General features: G+C 35.8%; 1 protein-coding gene and 1 long non-coding RNA gene across 2 annotated transcripts; both read right to left on the reverse strand.

Annotated features, from left to right (window-relative positions):
- Window positions 1-2381: 2381 nt before the first annotated feature.
- On the reverse strand, window positions 2382-3001 carry LOC120139123. The gene is made up of 3 exons (XR_005517594.1): window positions 2925-3001; window positions 2537-2648; window positions 2382-2470 (listed from the first exon to the last, which is right to left on the reverse strand). It is a non-coding gene; the product is annotated as an uncharacterized LOC120139123 (long non-coding RNA).
- Window positions 3002-3064: 63 nt separating this feature from the next.
- LOC120139125 lies at window positions 3065-14801 on the reverse strand. The gene is made up of 6 exons (XM_039154448.1): window positions 14650-14801; window positions 14064-14208; window positions 13700-13963; window positions 13448-13595; window positions 3401-4339; window positions 3065-3324 (listed from the first exon to the last, which is right to left on the reverse strand). The coding sequence occupies exons 1-6, from the start codon at window positions 14703-14705 to the stop codon at window positions 3065-3067; spliced, it is 1812 nt and encodes a 603-aa protein (XP_039010379.1). The 5' UTR covers window positions 14706-14801.
- Window positions 14802-17853: the final 3052 nt, after the last annotated feature.

Genomic DNA, 17853 nt, shown 5'->3' on the forward strand with positions numbered 1-17853 from the left:
TATAATTTAATCCCCGATTTCTTCCAAAAATACCAATTAAATTCACCAATTTATATTTTCTTAAATTTAGCCCCTAAATTGGGGTGTTATATATTTGTCAAGTCAAGATGGTTTCATATGATCTAATTTGAGGTGTATATTTCATTTAAATTTAAATTTAGGATGGCTTTATATGATTTAAAATTTGACCTGAATTTTAGTGTAAAATTCGTATTCGATCTAGTGACCTAACATAAATCTTTTAAAAATATTTTTAATTGATAAAGTAAGAATTTAATTAAAAATTGGTATAGAGATTGATATTACATCAATCATCACTAAATATATGAAAGAAAATTATATTATTATTTTGCGTCGAATCGAGATATAAATGTTTCACTCTAAACTCAATTCTGATTCTTTTAAAATAAAAACTTAACACTATCATATCAAATTTTGTCAAATTTTAATCAAATCACAATATCTATCTACAAGCTTGTATATTTGAATGTCATCATACATATTTGAGTTATCTTAAATTATTGGGAACTTTTACGAGCACAACACACCCACTAATTTTATCTTCTCTAGCTCTAAGCTTTCTTTCTCTAGCTCACACTTTTGGCACCATTTTCTCACTTTTTCATTCTTATTCCAATACAAAACTCACTCCTATTTATAGATTCTAGTGGCCATTAGATTGTTAACACATGTCAACATCTTAGCCAATTAATATTACAAATTTCTAGATCTTCTAATAGATAATTCTATATATAATATTAAATATTACAAATATCTAGATTTTTATATGGACAATTCTGCACATCTATAAATTCTATATTATTTAGTTTTTTTATATATATAAACTAAATAATTCTAGAATTTACATTGTCATTTAACATTCCCTCAATGCAAACTTCTTTCCATAAATGACTTGCAGACCATTCCGAGTGCTTCTTTGAATTTCTCAAACTTTGGTTTACTTAGACTCTTCGTGAAAATATTTGCAACTTATTCATGTGCCTTTGTTGTCACCATCCTAATATCTCCTTCAAGGACCTTCTCGCGAACATAGTGATAGTGCACTTCTATATGTTTTGCCCTTGCATGAAAGACTAGATCTCTGCTAGAAATATAGCTGATAGATTATCGCAAAAAAGTCTTACTTGATAGTTTGTTGGCTGATGAAGATCTTCCATTAATTGCTTCAACCAAGTACTTTCTTGTGTTGTTGATGCTGAGAATCAATATTCCGCTTCAGTGCTTGATAATGATACTATTGGTTGTCACTTGCTACACCATTATATTGCTCCCGATCCAAAACTAAAGGTGTACCCAGTTGTCGACCGTCGCGTATCATAATCTCCAACATAATCGGCATCACAATATCCAGTCACTTGACATTCTTTTGCTTTCTTGTATAAAATACCAAAATTAATAGTGCCTTTAACATACCTCAAGATGTGTCGTATCGCGTCAAGTTGAGACTTCTTTGGATTGCTCTTGTATCGACTAGCCACTCCAATTACATAAGTTATGTTTGGTCGACTTAGTATGAAATAGATAAGACTTTCGATCAACTATCTATACATGGTAACATCTTCTATACTTTTTTCATCTACTAGTAGTTTTGAATGATTTTATGTTTATAAATTTTGTTCTTAAATAATCCACTATGTTAGTGGGGAAAAGAAAATCCATGGCGTTTGAAAGAATACTCCTTTATTGGAAAATAAGTCGACTGGTTTAAAATTTAGAAATACTTTTCGTCACTATTGAAAATATTAATACTTCTTTCACGTGTAAAGGGGCTTATTTAACCACTAATTAGTTTACTAAACTTATTTGTTTATACAAACAGTTGAACCTTGAAAATTTCAATTAAATGACTTTTGATTTTCAATTAAACAATTCTAACCTGATTTTCCTTTTTAGCTAAAAATCATACTGCAGTTTCGAATTCCAATAATAAAAAGAGATCCCGCATATACGATTTTAGCCCATAAAGTATGCAGAATTTTATGTTATGGATGAATTTTTAAAATTTAAGATGAGATAAACTTATAAAATTTTAAGAGATGAAAATAAATTGTTAATAAAAATATATAAAAATATCTAAAATATATATTATTAAAAAATATTGAAAGACCATTGTCCCCTCCCGTCCTCTTGCCCCCAACGGTTCATCCCAATTTTTTGCCATGATAATTATTTCTCTAAATGTATCATAGATTGAGAATATTAATTTATATATATCAAAATTTGAACTTTAAATTTGTTGAAAGATTTTACAAATCACAGTTGACAACTTAAATTTTTTTTTTTAAAAAAAAGGTAGATTAATGAGCACAAAAAGAGAAAATGGCAGTCCTGAAACAGAAAAGAATGAAAGAATGAAAGTAGCTCTAACCTATCCGTATGGAAGTGCAAGTTAAAAAGTCATCACAATGAGATAAGACTCCATTTACTTTGGACTCCTGCTCGCCTCTGTCTGCCAAAACATAAATCCATAATAAGGAAAAGGGACTCCACGAGGATCAAGCATATGATTGCTTACCAGATATTGATGTCCATCTGTTGATTTATTACGTCCCGGATCTGAGACTCGTGATCTCGGGACTCCATGGGCAGGTTGTCTTTGAATAAAACCCAGTACGTGATTATAAATGCTGTACACCATTGCACCAAAAAGATCATGCAACTATGATATGCTCAGTTCAAAAAAGAAAACATCATTTGACAAGAGGAGCAATGAAACTTGCATAGTTACTAGTAAATGTTAGTTGAAAACATCATTTGAGAAGAGGAGCAATGATTGGCACATATCAGGCAAAACGCCTGTATACTTTATGTGCATCCTGTATGCAAGTGCATGTGCTTGCATCTGTAGTTAAATCTATAAGACAGGACCAAAAAAGTAATTATATTAAGTTAAAATGTGACACCTGAGGCGATGCCGGTTGCAAGCGTCAAAGAAAGCCGCAAAACCATATAATATACTTCTGAGAGCGCGGAATATCTGAAAAGATGGCAAGACAAAATATGTAAAAAGAAACATAAAGGAAGGACATATTTATGAGGACAATTATATATATATTTTAACCTGGGATAAGAGGTCACTCCAAAGTGAACGCCACATAGAAACTTCCTGAGCGCTGTGCACTGTTGCTTCCGCTTCTGAAGCAACCTCTATCATGCTACTTAAAAACTCCCATATATCTCCAACAAAATCAATGATGAAGGCACACACATTGGCCAAAAAACTGGCTAATGCAAGGACCAGGCGGATCGGGGCATACAGCATTTCCCAAACAATCAAAAACATGGGATACAGGACGGAAGTTGCTGCAGGTGCATGAATATAAGAATGAACAAAATTAACGAACTGAATCAATAGAATTTCAATCATCTGATGACCTACCAATGTTACTGAGAACTGAGATAATGAACCATATAGGCATTAGTACAACATCCATGAAATCATCCAGTAAACTGTAGACAAAACCAATCACAATACATATGATCGAAAACATGCTTTCTATTAATTCACTAAATATATTCCAAATTGGAAAGAGGAATTCCAGAAGTTCCATAAGTGGTCCTGCCAATGGTAGATTAAGAAAAGAGAAAAATGACCGACTAGCACGCAAAACCACCCATAACCAGTGCATGGCCTTCTCAAAGTTTTGAAGAAATAGCATAGTTCCCAAGTACTTGATCCTCGTTACCATCTCCCAGTTCTCAATCCAATCAAGAAGTGGTCCACATAAATGAGACGCAGCTGCCTTAAGAAGAGGGACATTTTTGTATAGGTCAAAAAATCCTATTAGAACAGTAATGATTGAAATCAAAACATATAGAGCTCTGGCCAGAGGGCACATCCATGGGCGATAGATATGGCAAAAGCCAGGATATGATTGAAGAAAAAGGGCCCAAGATGGGAGACCAGCCTCTAACAAACGAAGTAACCTCAGGTCAGGTGTTATTATTTGCTTTAGTTTAAATGGGAGATCCCTATCATCAAACCTGAACAAAATAAGAACGTCCCTATACTCTGTAGCTTTGACTGCAGTTTCATCGGAGTCGTCTAATGAATTTTTGGCTTCACTTTGGGTTTCATCACAATAGACGTCAACTCCAGTAATAATTGCCTTAGTGCCTTTCCTTCTATTATAGAGCCCAATAGGAGCAGAGGGGTATGGCTCAAAAGTTTCCAAGTCCATAGTTGCAGAGCAAATCTCGAGATTGTCACAACGATCATGGGAGAAACTATCCTCAATGCTGAAACAACCATCATCATAGTCATCATCAAAAGTGATCAGCATTGGAAAATCTTCTTCGACATCATAGAAGACCTCTCCTGAAAATAAACCAAATTTATTACCATAACAGCCAGCAAATTTGTCATTGAGATAAAAGTATGCTGTGGTGAACAACAAAATCAACATGCAGTGGATTGACTGAATTAGCTGTCAAATGAAAGACCACAGCATGTAATATAAATCATGGTATATACTGAGATTGATATACAGGCAACAAATTAAAGGCATCCAGTAATTTATTTGACCATTTTCCAAACAAATTTTGTACATATCACAGTGAACATGCGTAATCATAACTTCACAGGGAAAAAGTACTTGCTACATCAGACAAAGGCATAAAGGATGCAGCTGGATATGAGCAAATCAATGTTTATTGTGTTGGTTCCAGAATCCAGCGTGTAAGAGACCTGAGGGCACAACACCTCAATTGCAAGCGGAATGAAACAATTTAGCACCTACTGTATAAGCCAATTATAGGAATAGGATAGCGTTGAACATATTAATAAACCATACACATACGTATTCAGATGAAAAATCGATTTACAGGTTTAAATCTCAAAACATTTTTTCAACAATGAAGCAGAAAACTTACAGGTTCATGGTCATTTCTAAAAACAAAATTTATCAGGTTAAGCCAGAATAACTGGAGATGACTATTTAATCACGTTTAAGAGACGAGTATTTGCAGGTTTGACTAAATTAGCTGTCAAATGAAAGAGCACAGCATTGGAAACACATGAACACAAGGATGACTTGTTCCTAGTGTCCACACCCGTTTCTAGCACACTGTTATAAGAAAAAATAGTTAGCACCAACAAAGGCAAACTAGAGCCACATGCTTATGTGCCTGCCAAGTTTCAGAGTCTGCACGTTCTATAAAGTTTTTCATAAAAAATAAAGCCTTGTCAAACCTTCAAGCGACAAATAACGGAGGCCAATGTTTTGAAAAAAGTAACTGGAGTGAAAATTAAAATTCTAGCAGTCACAATTTTTTTTTGATAGGAATAGTAGGCCTCACTAAAAACCCCCTTCATGATTAATGGAACTTGAAAATAGTTCCTTAATCAGCGGAAGGAGGAAAAGAGTGCCCTAGGAATTCATTAACCTCAAAACATTACAAAGTAATACAAAGTCTAATCTCCCTCCAGAGATAAAAAGCCAAAAAGAAACAACCCTTAACAGAACATAATTCTCAACCAATACCAGCCTTAGCTAGAATATCCGCCTCTATATTGGCTGTCCTACTAACCCATCTAATAAGACCTTCATAAACACTAAGCTTTTGAATAATGTCCTTAACAACTTGAACATAAACGACAGGACAAGAACCAACATCCTTGACCCAACCAATTGCCACCTTACTATCACTCTCGATAATCAATCTCTCTTTAAATCTGTGGCGAATAGATTCATAATAATATAACCCCTTTAGAATAGCTTTCAATTCCATCAAAGTTGGAGGTCCCGGACCAGCCGACTCTTTGAAGGAGCCAAGAATCGAACCAGAAATGTCTTTCAGAACACCACCTAAACCACTCCTCTTCCAATCACTAGAAGTAGCCGCATCCACATTAAGTTTAATAAAACCCTTTGGAGGAGGGGACCAAGGAAACTTAGTTGAAATCCGATTAGTATGAGACGAGCAAGAATCCACTAAGGACGAATCGGCAATAAGAGCATCCTTGGAAATAGAAATCTGAGTTTCCCTAGCTAGAAACCATGAAGCAAGCCTGCACCTTGCTAGAAAGAATATTTCTGCTCGATCAAGCTTCCCTCCTTCAAACACTATATAATTCCTAGTTTTCCATATTGTCCATAAGACCACTCCAGGGATAAATGACCACATAAGAGAGATGGTCTTCAAGTTAGTCCATGCTACTAGGAATTTTTTAGCATCTTCATGAAAAACAGACTGAAAATTCCAATAGCCCATGAATTTAGTCCATATTGGCCACACAACCGAACAGGAAAAAAATAGATGAGATGAAGACTTCTTCTAGATTACAAAAAGGACACAGAGAATCATTTATGCCCTGAACACCTCTCTTAACCAGAGCTGTCTTCACTGCCAGCTTCTTTAAGATAACTTGCCAAAGAAAAGTCTCCACTCTTGGAGGCAGCAGGCCCCTCCAAAAAATAGATTTCCAAAAATGAGCTTCCTCCGAATCGGAACTCCCCGAATAAATTAGATTGGCACATGATTTAACATTGAAAACCCCTTCTCTATTCCCCTTCCAAAACAGTCCATCAAAAGCATCAGCAGAAACAGAAAAACTAGCAGTCACAATTTCAATTCAACATAGAATTTTACCATAACATAGTAATAATAGACAAGGTTGTAGACAGTTCTTGATACAGGTTAATACCTTAATAACGGATTCAAATATCTGCAAACCCTAGAAAACATATTTAAGAAGAGAACAGAAGCTAAAACCATAGATAATGATATTAAAAGGGTTACCAGTGGCAGTAATAATGCTTGATTTAAAACATGGTTTGGAAGTCTTCCTATTCACAGATGTGCAAACCAATGATGAGAGAGAGTGTCAGGAAAGAAGAGAGAGAAAAAGGAATAGGCCAGTCTTCCTCCGACGGGAGTTGGACTGTATTCGTTGACAACCTGAGTAAGAGAGTCACTAGGAGTGAGCTAAGAAACATATTTATCGATCAGGGTCAGGTGGTGAGAATTTTCATACCAAATGTGGTGAACAGGCCAAAGTATAAATCTTTCACTTTTGCCTTCGTTCAGTTTGGTAATGAAACAGAGATGAGGAATGCGGTTGAAAATATTAACGGGTTGTGGATAGATGGGAGGAAAATTTACGTTGGAGTTGCAAAGTACCAGAGTGTTCGACCAAGGGTTGCTGGTTCTTCTTGTCTTTCAGTTGGTGTCCAGGAAAAGGTTATATTTGATAAAGCTAATCCAAGTTCGAAGGCTGTGATTCCGAGCAGATTAAGAGATGATAGATCATACAAAGATGTCTTGGTGTCGTGCAGTTCGCAAAAGACTGAGTCGGAGCATATAGGAAAAAGTTACGAAAGTCTAGACAGGGGAAGAGGGATGAAGAAGAAGAAGAATATTTGGGAAATGCATATTCCTACTGAAAATTCAAGTTGGGTGAAAAGATCTCTAACGGGTATTGTGAAACATTCCTTTGAGCTGGAGTTGGTTCAAAAAGGTTTGGCTAGTGATGGTTTTGAAGTTCAAATTGCGAGCTGGGGATAAGTTTGGAACTCTTGTGTTATAATGTTCAAATCAGAGGAATTGATGAAGGATGCGTGGTCAAATAAGAGTAAGGAGTTATGGTTCTGGTTCGATCGATTGGCACCGTTGTTGAATGAAGGTGGAGTGCCTATGGCTTATTGTTTGGTGGAGCTGTTCGGTGTCCCTCTGTTATGTTGGCAAGAGAATTTCTTACAGAAGTTAGCTGGAAGGTGGGGTTCAGTGGAGGTCATCCAGGATTCGACTCTAACAAGGGAAGATCTCTCGATGGTGAGAATTTTGCTTAGGGTGGAAAGTCCCTTTGACGTCCCGGAAGTGTTTACTCTAGGTTCCTATAGAAGATCATATAAGGTGACTTCTAAGTTGGGATCTACTTCTCAGGTTTCAAACTTCTTTCATGGCATCTCGTCGGATAAATTTTCCGACGATAGAGTCACAGTCGTAGAGTCGTCAGAGGAGGAATACGATAGTATACGTTCGTCAGACATGGCAGGTCCAGTCAGCTTGATGTGGAAGATCGGCAGAAAGTGAACTTATGGATTGATTAGGGATTTCCTGTCGGGGTTGGTGCAGCAGGTGAAGAAAATCAGTTTTCAAAAAGAAGCTTGGCAGGGAAAGACATTAATGAAGTTGTGTCAGAAGGTCACAGTTTGGGGAGTAGTAAAAAGGGAGATTATGCTGGGCTGGGTTTAAGAAATAAGGGGGATTATAAAGACAGTTTGCAGGCCCTTTCAGACAGGAGCAGTGAGCCTTTTTCTCCTATCTTGAGACTAGTTCCGGCTGGGCCAGTAGTCAAATTCATTGGGCCCGGAAATGCTAATCAAAAGCAAATTCATAATGTTACTAGCAGCTCTGGGGATGGAGACAAAGACAGAGGCAGTCAAGGCTTATGGTCTGAGGCGGGTTTTAAGGATACAACAGGTATGGATGGTGAAGTGGGGTCTGCTGAAGGCTTAAAGTTGTCATGTTTTAGAGCTGGTTCGCCAACTCGTTCTGCTAGTCCTATTTCTTGGAAGAGTGCCCCGGTTGGGAGAAAGCTAATTAAGAGTCATAAGAGATTTTATAGCAGGTCCAGAGAAAGAAAAATTTGGTTGGATGAGCCAGGAAGGGTTTCTAGTTTAAAGTTGGGTAGGTTTCCTATCTCAAGTGGTTTTCATTCTAAAAGTTCAGAGGCGGCTGGGTTGACTGAAGGGGTTTGTGTTGATCAAAGAGGCAAGCGCTCTTACAGGAGAATGAAAAGATCCCTCACTAGGGATGCTCTAGACCATGCTAGTGTGACTACAGTATCCACATTAACATTCTCAGGGCTGTTGGAGGAAGCGATTGCTACTTGGGAGATAAGCAGGATGCTGGGCATTTCTTTCAAGGAAGGGAAGAATGCTTTTCTACAAAAAATTATGGATTTGGAGAAAGGTTTGAGTCAGGCTAGCTGAGTCCTAAGATGGATTCTGGGATTGTTTTGGTATTTTTATAATTGAATATGATGACAAAACTCATTATCTTGTCCTGGAATGTTAGGGGGCTGGGCAAAAAGGAAAAACAGAGAGCTGTTCAGAAGTTATCCTCAGAGAAAAAACCAATGTTTCTTTTTCTCCAAGAGACAAAACTTGAGATTTTACCAAGCTCATTTTTAAGAAGAAGTGGGTTGAATAAGCTGCAGGGGTTCGTTGTGTCTCCAGTAGTTGGATCTTCAGGAGGCTTATTTAGTTGTTGGGATGATAGTTGTTTTGAGTTAGAAGACCAGTTTATCCATAGGAGGTTTATTGCTGTTTTTGGGAAGTTCAAATTCAATCAATTTAGGTGTGGGTTCATTAATGTTTATGGACCGTCTGTGGAAGAAGAGAAGGCCAGTTTCTTTGAAGAATTGGGACAGTTTTTAAATGGGTGCAGTTTGCCTTTATGTGTGGGAGGGGATTTCAATGCTTACTTAAGAGAGGAGGAGAAGGATGGCAGGTCTCAAAATAGAAATTCAATGGATATTTTCACTCTGTTCATTCAGCAAACGGGGATGATTGACTTACCTTTAATAGGGGGAATATACATGGAGCAGTAATCGGGATTGCCCCACTGTTATTAGGCTGGATAAGTTTCTGGTTAATGTCAGCTTCCTTTCTAAGTTTTCTGATATTACCCAATCGCTGTTGACAAAGTCCATTTCTGATCATAATGCTATTATTTTGGAGAGTGGGGAAGACAATTGGGGCAAGAGGCCGTTTAGGCTGTTTAGCTATTTGATGACTGAGGACGGCTTCCAAGAGAAAGTTGCAGAGTCTATTAATGAGTTCAAGAGGGTCAGAAAAAAAGCAGGAATTCTGAGCATTCTTAGAAATACTACGTTTGCTATAAAGACTTGGTCTGGAAATAGGAATCAGTTTCCTAGTAAACAGATTTCTGCTATTGAAGACAAGATCCATCACCTAGAGAACTCTTTTCAGAAGAATCGAGTTTCAGGAGTTATTGATAGTTCATCAGAGCTGAAGTTACTGAGGGATGAGCTTTGGAGACTTTACAGAATTGAGGAGCAAATCTGGTTTCAAAATTCAAGAGAGAAGTGGGTTAAAGATGGTGATCGGAATTCTAAATTTTTTCACACTTGTGCTTCCATTAGGAGGCGGAGGAACGCTCTAAATGCTATTTGTGTTGATGGGGTTATTATCAGGGACCCGGTCCGGTTAAAGTCTGCTGTCAAAGAGCATTTTTTCAAAGCTTTCAATAGCCGCACCACCTTGGAAGTGGAGGATATTAAGTTAAATTTCTCAAGAATTTCAATGGAGCAGAGTCTTATGCTAGAAAAGGAGTTTACGGAAGGCGAAATTTTGGAAACCTTGAATTCGTGTGATAGTAACAAAGCTCCGGGTCCGGATGGGCTGAGTATGGGTTTTTTCAAAAAAATTTGGTCTTCATTGAAAGGTGATATTATGAATTTTTTCAATAACTTTTACTTGGGAAAGGATTGGGAGCATGGCATTAATCATTCGTTCATAACTCTAATTCCAAAGGGCTCTAATATTGGGGGCTTAGATGATTTCAGACCAATTAGCCTAGTAGGTGGGATGTACAAGATTCTTTCCAAGTGCCTTTTGAGAAGGTTGAGGTGTTGCATGGATGATGTTGTTAGTGATTCACAATTTGCCTTCACTCATGGTAGACAAATCTTGGATTGTTCTTTCATCGCTAATGAAGGTATTGATTTGTGGAGGAAGAAAGGATTGAAGGGTTGTGTGTTGAAGGTGGATTTCAAGAAGGCCTACGATACGGTAGATTGGGATATTTTATTTAAAGTTATGGTTAGAATGGGATTCGGATTAAAATGGTGTGGCTGGATTCGGAAATGTGTGTCAACTGCCTCGGTTTCAGTGCTAGTTAATGGGGTTCCTACGGATGAATTTCCTATGGCTAGAGGTCTTAGACAAGGGTGCTCCTTGTCACCATTGCTGTTTAATTTCATTGGCGAGTTACTTAATCTACTGATTCGGAAAGCAGTATCTTCGGGCATGTTCAGTGGTTTGATTGTTGGCAAGGATGATACAGCTCTTAATTTGTCACATTTGCAATTCGCAGATGATCTCATTATCTTCTGTATGGCTTCGAAGACACAGATTCTAAATGTCAAGAGGGTCTTACGGGTCTTTGAAGTCATTTCAGGACTGCAATTAAACCTCACTAAGTGTAGATTATTTGGGATTAATATCAGTGAGGAAGAGGTGTTGCAGTGGGCTAATACTATTGGTTGTGTAGTGGGACATTTTCCTTCGGAATATTTGGGATTACCGCTTGGTGCTAAGAGAAATTCTATAGCGTTGTGGGATCCGATAGTGCAGAAATTTAACAAAAGCTAGCCAGCTGGAAGGCGAGGAATCTGTCTGTGGCAGGAAGATTAGTGTTATTGAAGGCTGTTTTATGCTCATTACCCACCTATTTCATGTCCCTGTTTAAAATACCCTCTTCCGTGATTGTTAAGCTAAACTCCATTATGGCCAGTTTTCTATGGGGAGGAGGGGCAGAGGTTAAAAAAATCCATTGGATAAACTGGTCGACAGTATGCTCTGCAAAAAGTGCGGGTGGTCTAGGAGTTCTAGATCTTAATTACATGAATAGAGCACTCCTAGGAAAGTGGTCTTGGAGGTTTGCGAATGATAGAGGGTCAGTGTGGAAAAAGGTTATTTGCAGTAAGTATAATCTGGACCCTAGTTTGTTGATTTTCAAGGAAAAACTACCTGCTTTTTCTTCTTGGATTTGGAAATCGATAGTCAATAATCATTTCAAAGATGACCAGTTCGGAGCTAAATTTCGAAGTCTGTTAGATGTTCGAGTAGGCAGTGGGGACATAATCAGTTTCTGGTCTGATAATTGGGCGACTGTTTCCCCTCTTAAAGAGGTCTTCCCCAGATTATTTGTTCTGTCTGTAAATAAAAATGGGAAGTTAAAAGCGTTTGGTGAGTTCAAGTCCTCAGTTTGGTGTTGACATGTTCAATTGAGAAGGAGTTTGAGTGACTGGGAACTGGTTCAATTCTGCGATCTGATGACCTTAATTCACAATATACCTCAGTCCAAGGATCTGTCTGATGGGTGGGTTTGGAGAGGAAACGGGGATGGGATCTATTCTGTTAAGACCAATGTCAAAGCTTGCAGTCCTGTTTTGTCAGTTGATTCTTTTTGGATGAAATTCATTTGGAGGGGTTTGGTGCCTCCCAGAGTGGAGGTCTTTTTGTGGCAGGTTGTGCATCATAGACTGCCAGTAAAACAGGAACTACAAAGGAGAGGAGTTTCAGCTGTTATAGATGTGTCATGTCCCCTTTGTAAAAAAAAGGTTGAATCCTCTTTGCATTTATTTTTTACTTGCCTTGTGGCATGGGCATTGTGGATGAAATTTTTGAAATTGTGGGGTGTTAGTTCGGTTTTGCAGGCCAATGCTCAAAGTTTTCTGATAGCTTGGGAGCATTTGGTCCCTAATTCTAGAATTTGGTCATATATTCCGGTGTGGTGCTATGGACTATATGGAAATATAGGAATGACATTGTGTTTGATGGGGGTAGGCTCGATCAGATCGATCTGTTTTTTATGACAAGATGTAGGCTGGCGACCTGGTTCATAACGAATACCAAGGATGTCTCTATTCTAAAAGACTCTCTCATCTCTGATCCTACTATTGGGGATTATTGCTCTAAGTCAAGGTGTTCGATCATTGAAATTGTGTCTTGGTCTCCTCCTCCAAAGGGTTTTATTAAACTTAATGTGGATGCAGCAGTGAATGGTGATTGGAGGAAGAGTGGTGTTGGGGGAATTCTTAGAGATGAGGATGGCTCGGTGATGGGCTCTTTTCAAGAGCCTTCTGGTCCAGGTCCTCCGGTGCTGATTGAGTTATTGGCAGTTAAGAGGGGCCTAATTTTTTTTGAGCCGTTTCATCATCAGATGAAGGAACGTTTATTGATTGAATCTGACAGTAAACTTGCAGTAGAGTGGGTCAAGAATTTTGATCTCTGTCCCGTTGTATACTCTAATTTAGTAAAAGATATTGTTACTAAGTTAAGGGAGTTGAATGGTATTATTAGATGGGTTGCTAGGTCAGCCAATGTTGAGGCTGATAGTTTAGCCAAAGCTGGTATTGGCTAGTTTTACATTTGTTATTTGCTTTTGTAGTCTTTGGGTTGGATTATGTAAAGGGAGTGTTTATGTGTTGTTGTTAAACATTATGTATATTGTGGTTTTTAATGAATCCTAAGGCACTCTTTTCCTCCTTCCGCTGATTGAGAAACACTTAGTGTTCCATTAATCATGAAGGGGGTTTTTAACGAGGCCTACATTCCTATCAAAAAAAAACATGGTTTGGCTTCTCAAACATGGAAAGGTAATCCTGATCAAGTCTAGAATCATAAACATAACTTTTATCCTAGCGTCTTCAAATATGAAGGAAAAAATATACCAATTGTTGATTCCAGGTGCTCTTTCAAACAAAGCTTCTCCGAACCTGTTCCGCAGAACCATGAAGACATACATCTTGCTGCTTGATCAATGTTGTCAAATTCCCATCTTTGCATGAATTTTGCTTCTATGGCCAGAGAGGTATCAGTCTGCAAGTAAGAACAAACATGCTGAATAGCAAATACAAATACATCAATGGTGAATCACAAAAAAAAGAGAGAGAGAGAGAGAGAGAGAGAGAGAGAGCAAATACCTGAAGCTCGTTGTAGTAGTTAATACCTCGAACATTGGACCATGCGACTTCAAATACAATGAAGCCATACAATGTCCTATGCAGGTCACTGCTAAGAAGAAAAGAGGTATCCAGTTTCTTCGTTCTAGACAATACTTTAGCATGAAAAGAAGACAACCATGTCTCAAAATTATTGGAAACTTCAGCATTTGATCTGGAAGAAGCTTCCTTTCCCTCCTTTGTCTCCCTACGACCTTTGTTGATAGCAAAAGGAGATAACCTGGACTGAACATAATTATAAAAGACTTAAATTCAATTATAATCTTCTTGTCTTGAAAAAACGATTCCCCCCCCCCTCAAAAGACATAAAGGTGTTTCCAGTAACCTTGGTAACCATCAATTGCCACAAGAGAGCTGGCCGTGAACCAATGTCCTCCATAAGCCATGGTTGGTTGTCCACCAAAATGTAGAATTTGTTGCTTTCAAGGGCTAGGAAAACGCTAAGATCAGAAAAATAAGACTGCAAATCTCTGCAATCATACATTCCACAACAGTTCAAATGACAAAGTTCATATAGAAGTCATTAAGCTCAATAAGAATATAAGATTACATATGTTTGATTAATATATATAAACCCATTGGATTGAAAAATATATTTTTAGTCACCCTTCCCTATAATTTGCAAATTACAAAAAAAATCATCTCAAAGCAGATAATAACGAAAAAGAAAACCTCAAATAAATTGAAAAATACTCTTGGACCATGTGGAAGATTTTCATTTAAAAATCTTTCACGAAAACCTAATAAAATCCGTTCCGTTATTAATTCTACTAGTTTTCCTATAATCAGAATTTGGAGGGGGAAAATGACAATGTATGAAGAATCTTATTCATAAAACAAAATTATAAACGAGTAAGTGAAGCCAGAGTTTTAAACTTAGTGAAATTCAACATAGATCATGCTTAAAATACCCGATTTGGAGACTGGTTATAGGGAAAACGTTGCGTCCGTCATCGTGTTTTCCCATCAAAATTGTGATCTATCCTCTGTTCAGCAAATCACTCACATGGGAAAAAAGAAAACAGTTTCTCTCATAAATACCCAAAATGAACATTGTTGTTTATAAATATGAAAAGAGAAAAAAGGGAAAGGAATTCCATGACAATGCAAGCCAAGAGACGGAGAGAAAACGAAGAGATGTCAACTTTGTAACAAAACAGAAAAATAAAATATTTTTTTTCATGTAATTACAATTATATATTATATTATCTATTTGTAGCTACCCGTATAACCCGTGATTCGTGCGGGTTTCGGGTCTTAAAAAATAAAATTTATTTAAATTGTGGGTTTATTAGTTTGGATTGATAAATTCGTGGTTTAATGAGTATATTTGCAGGCTTCGTGGGTAGCTCACTTAATTTAATTATTTTTTTAAATTTATTTTATGTTTTACAGAAGACAATTTACGTTTAGTCTAATTCACGTTTTAAGTGCATTTTAACCATAGTACAATTCACGTTTTATGTGCACTGAAATCTGAAACCCAATTCACGTTTTAATTTGATAATATCCAATTTTAAAGTTTGAACGTATTAATTATACATATGTTAACGTAACATGATAACATAAACAAAAAGGTTTCTATCTTTTTATATACATATTTACCATTTATAATTAATGCCATCAATATATATATATAAATAAACCATAAAATGTTTATTATGCTCCAATAATTAATCATAAGAAAAATTTTATATATATATACGTTAAAAAATAGAAAAAAAAAACAAATCAAAGTATTAAATCATGTATAAATATAATAATTAAATTAAAAAGGTAAAATAACCTAATATGCAAATATGCAAATAATATATAAAACTTAAGGCAGTGATAAAAAAACATACATAAAATTAGAGTATAAAATTAAAATAATAAACTATATTTGAGGATTATATTACATTAATTCAAAAGTTGGTGGAGCCCTTACACGATTAGTACATTAAAATTTGTCATGATTATCCTAAATCCCTAAAATATATTATTTTGTGTGTCTTATATTATATATACGCCGTTATAAAATTTTAAGAATCATAGTCTCATTTTTTTTGTTTCCCTTTTCCGCCGTTTCTTTCTACCTCCCCAACTTCTCTCTTTTTTCACATAAACAATAAACAATAAACGAGTAAGTCGTTAGCCCGTGGGTTAAATGGTACGGGCCGCGAGCCTTAGAATTTAAGACTATTTATGATTACGAATTTTTTAAACTGTTCCGTTTAAACTTGCACCGTCAAAACTCGCAGACTAAACGGGCGATAGTCTGTATACCCATCTCTACAGCCAACAAACCTGGGAAATAAGGGAGATATGCGAGGGGATTAATCTTATGATGTGCTACGGCGGTTTCTATCATGTTTATTTCCGCCTTTTGTCTTCTTTTTTTCCATGCATGCATATTAAATAGATAATAGTGTCTAACTATAAATTTTATCTTTTGAATTTACAAAAAAAAATAGTTTATTAAATATGAAAATCTAGATATTAATCTTTTTTTATACCTAATATATGTGATGCTCGAACTTGAAACCTCAAAGAATAAGAATAAATCTCTTAATTGTTAAAGTAGTGGTACCTCCTGATTTGAGGGTTAAATTTATTTTAATTTATTAAAATTAGGATCAAATTGAAAGAATATATAAATAACATAGACTAATTATGTAATTATACCAAAATATTTTAACTGTCACGTCACCTCCTCCATTAAAATATGTAATTACAGGTGGCTTAATTGAAACATTTAAATAGTTGGATGGTCTGATTGATGAAATCAAAATATTGATGGTCGAAATTATTTTTAACTATAGTTAAATTGTCACATATCTAGTTTACTCTTTTTTATATTGATTTAATTTAATTTATTAGTGTTATGAGATTTTTTTTTTCATAATCCAAACTGTGGCTCACTGATTCAGATGCAGAACAGATAAAGAAAACAAATAGAGGAGGAAGGAGAGAAAATTTATGTATTTCATTCAAATCGAGAAAGGTAATCTCTATATACTGTGCTGATTATATTTCTTGCACCATCAAGTAAATTTATCTATCAGACAATTGTTGTCCTTGATCAAGGATAGATCGATACGGGTGGCTGGATCAGTTGCCTTTTTAAATTTTTTTTTTTATTTTTAATTGATAATAAATTTTATCCTTAAAATTTTATAAATTCACTCTCTATTAAAAATTTATAAATTCATTCTCTTAAATAATATTTTACGCAGTGGCGAATGTATGTTGAATTCAAGGTGTGCACTTCCTCACCTTAGAATCCGAATTTTTTTATATTAGTTCTTTATTTTACTAAATGTGTTCATCTGTATTCACCATAGAATCTGAATTTATTTATATTAGTTGTTTATTTTACTAAAGACATCTATCCTAAAATTTTATTTGTGCCCACCCTATACAATTTTTTTTATATTAATACCCATCCTAAACAATATTTTTCAATCCAATGCTGATTCTACTTTGGTCCCAATCCTTACTAATATCTTGCTAACGAATTCCCATAGGCGTTATTGCTACTCATCTCTATCATTCTTGGTTGAATGAGTCTGGAATATGGATTATGCCTTCATGGCTCTTCACTAACATCAGCCAGCCCACTAGCAGATGTTTGCCCAACGGTTCCCTCAATTGCTCCAGCCCTTTCCTTGAGCTTGGCATCATCTTCAATCAGCCTACCATTCCTCATTTAATCTTTTTTTGGGATCCATAAATACTGTCACTGTGCAAAAGGTTAGTTTTAGTCTATCTATCTAGATATATGTAAAAAATATTTTAAATACAATTACAATATTAAAAATTTAATACCTCTCTATTGTGTCTATTAACAAACACCTTGGTGAGTATTTAAAAAGTATTAAAAACTTTTAAAATTTTGAAATAAATTAGATATAAAATTATTGATTAAGGACCTATTTGATTTTTAACAGAAGTTTAGGGGTAAAATTAAATATTAACATTTCTGTTAACGTTATCATATAATCAATTTAACGGAGAAGATGGTGGAGTGATCATTTTGTTACAAACTAATAACCCTAATGATCAATATATTATTTTTAAAACTTTAATAAAAAATAAAAATTTACTCAAATATTACAGACCATTTATATAGTTTA

This window comes from Hibiscus syriacus, unplaced genomic scaffold, assembly GCF_006381635.1.
Source record: "Hibiscus syriacus cultivar Baekdansim isolate YM2019G1 unplaced genomic scaffold, ASM638163v2 tig00110728_pilon, whole genome shotgun sequence".
In the NCBI taxonomy this organism is placed as follows: Eukaryota; Viridiplantae; Streptophyta; class Magnoliopsida; order Malvales; family Malvaceae; genus Hibiscus; species Hibiscus syriacus.

Excerpts from the sequence above, each read along its gene's own strand:
- LOC120139125 (XM_039154448.1), bottom strand. The coding sequence starts at position 14,705 with ATGGGAAAACACGATGACGGACGCAACGTTTTCCCTATAACCAGTCTC. Across the intron at positions 14,209-14,649 it reads ATAACCAGTCTCCAAATCGG|AGATTTGCAGTCTTATTTTT; the intron begins GTATTTTAAGCA and ends GTATGATTGCAG. Across the intron at positions 4,340-13,447 it reads GCACCTGGAATCAACAATTG|GAGAGGTCTTCTATGATGTC; the intron begins GTATATTTTTTC and ends GTTTATTTTCAG.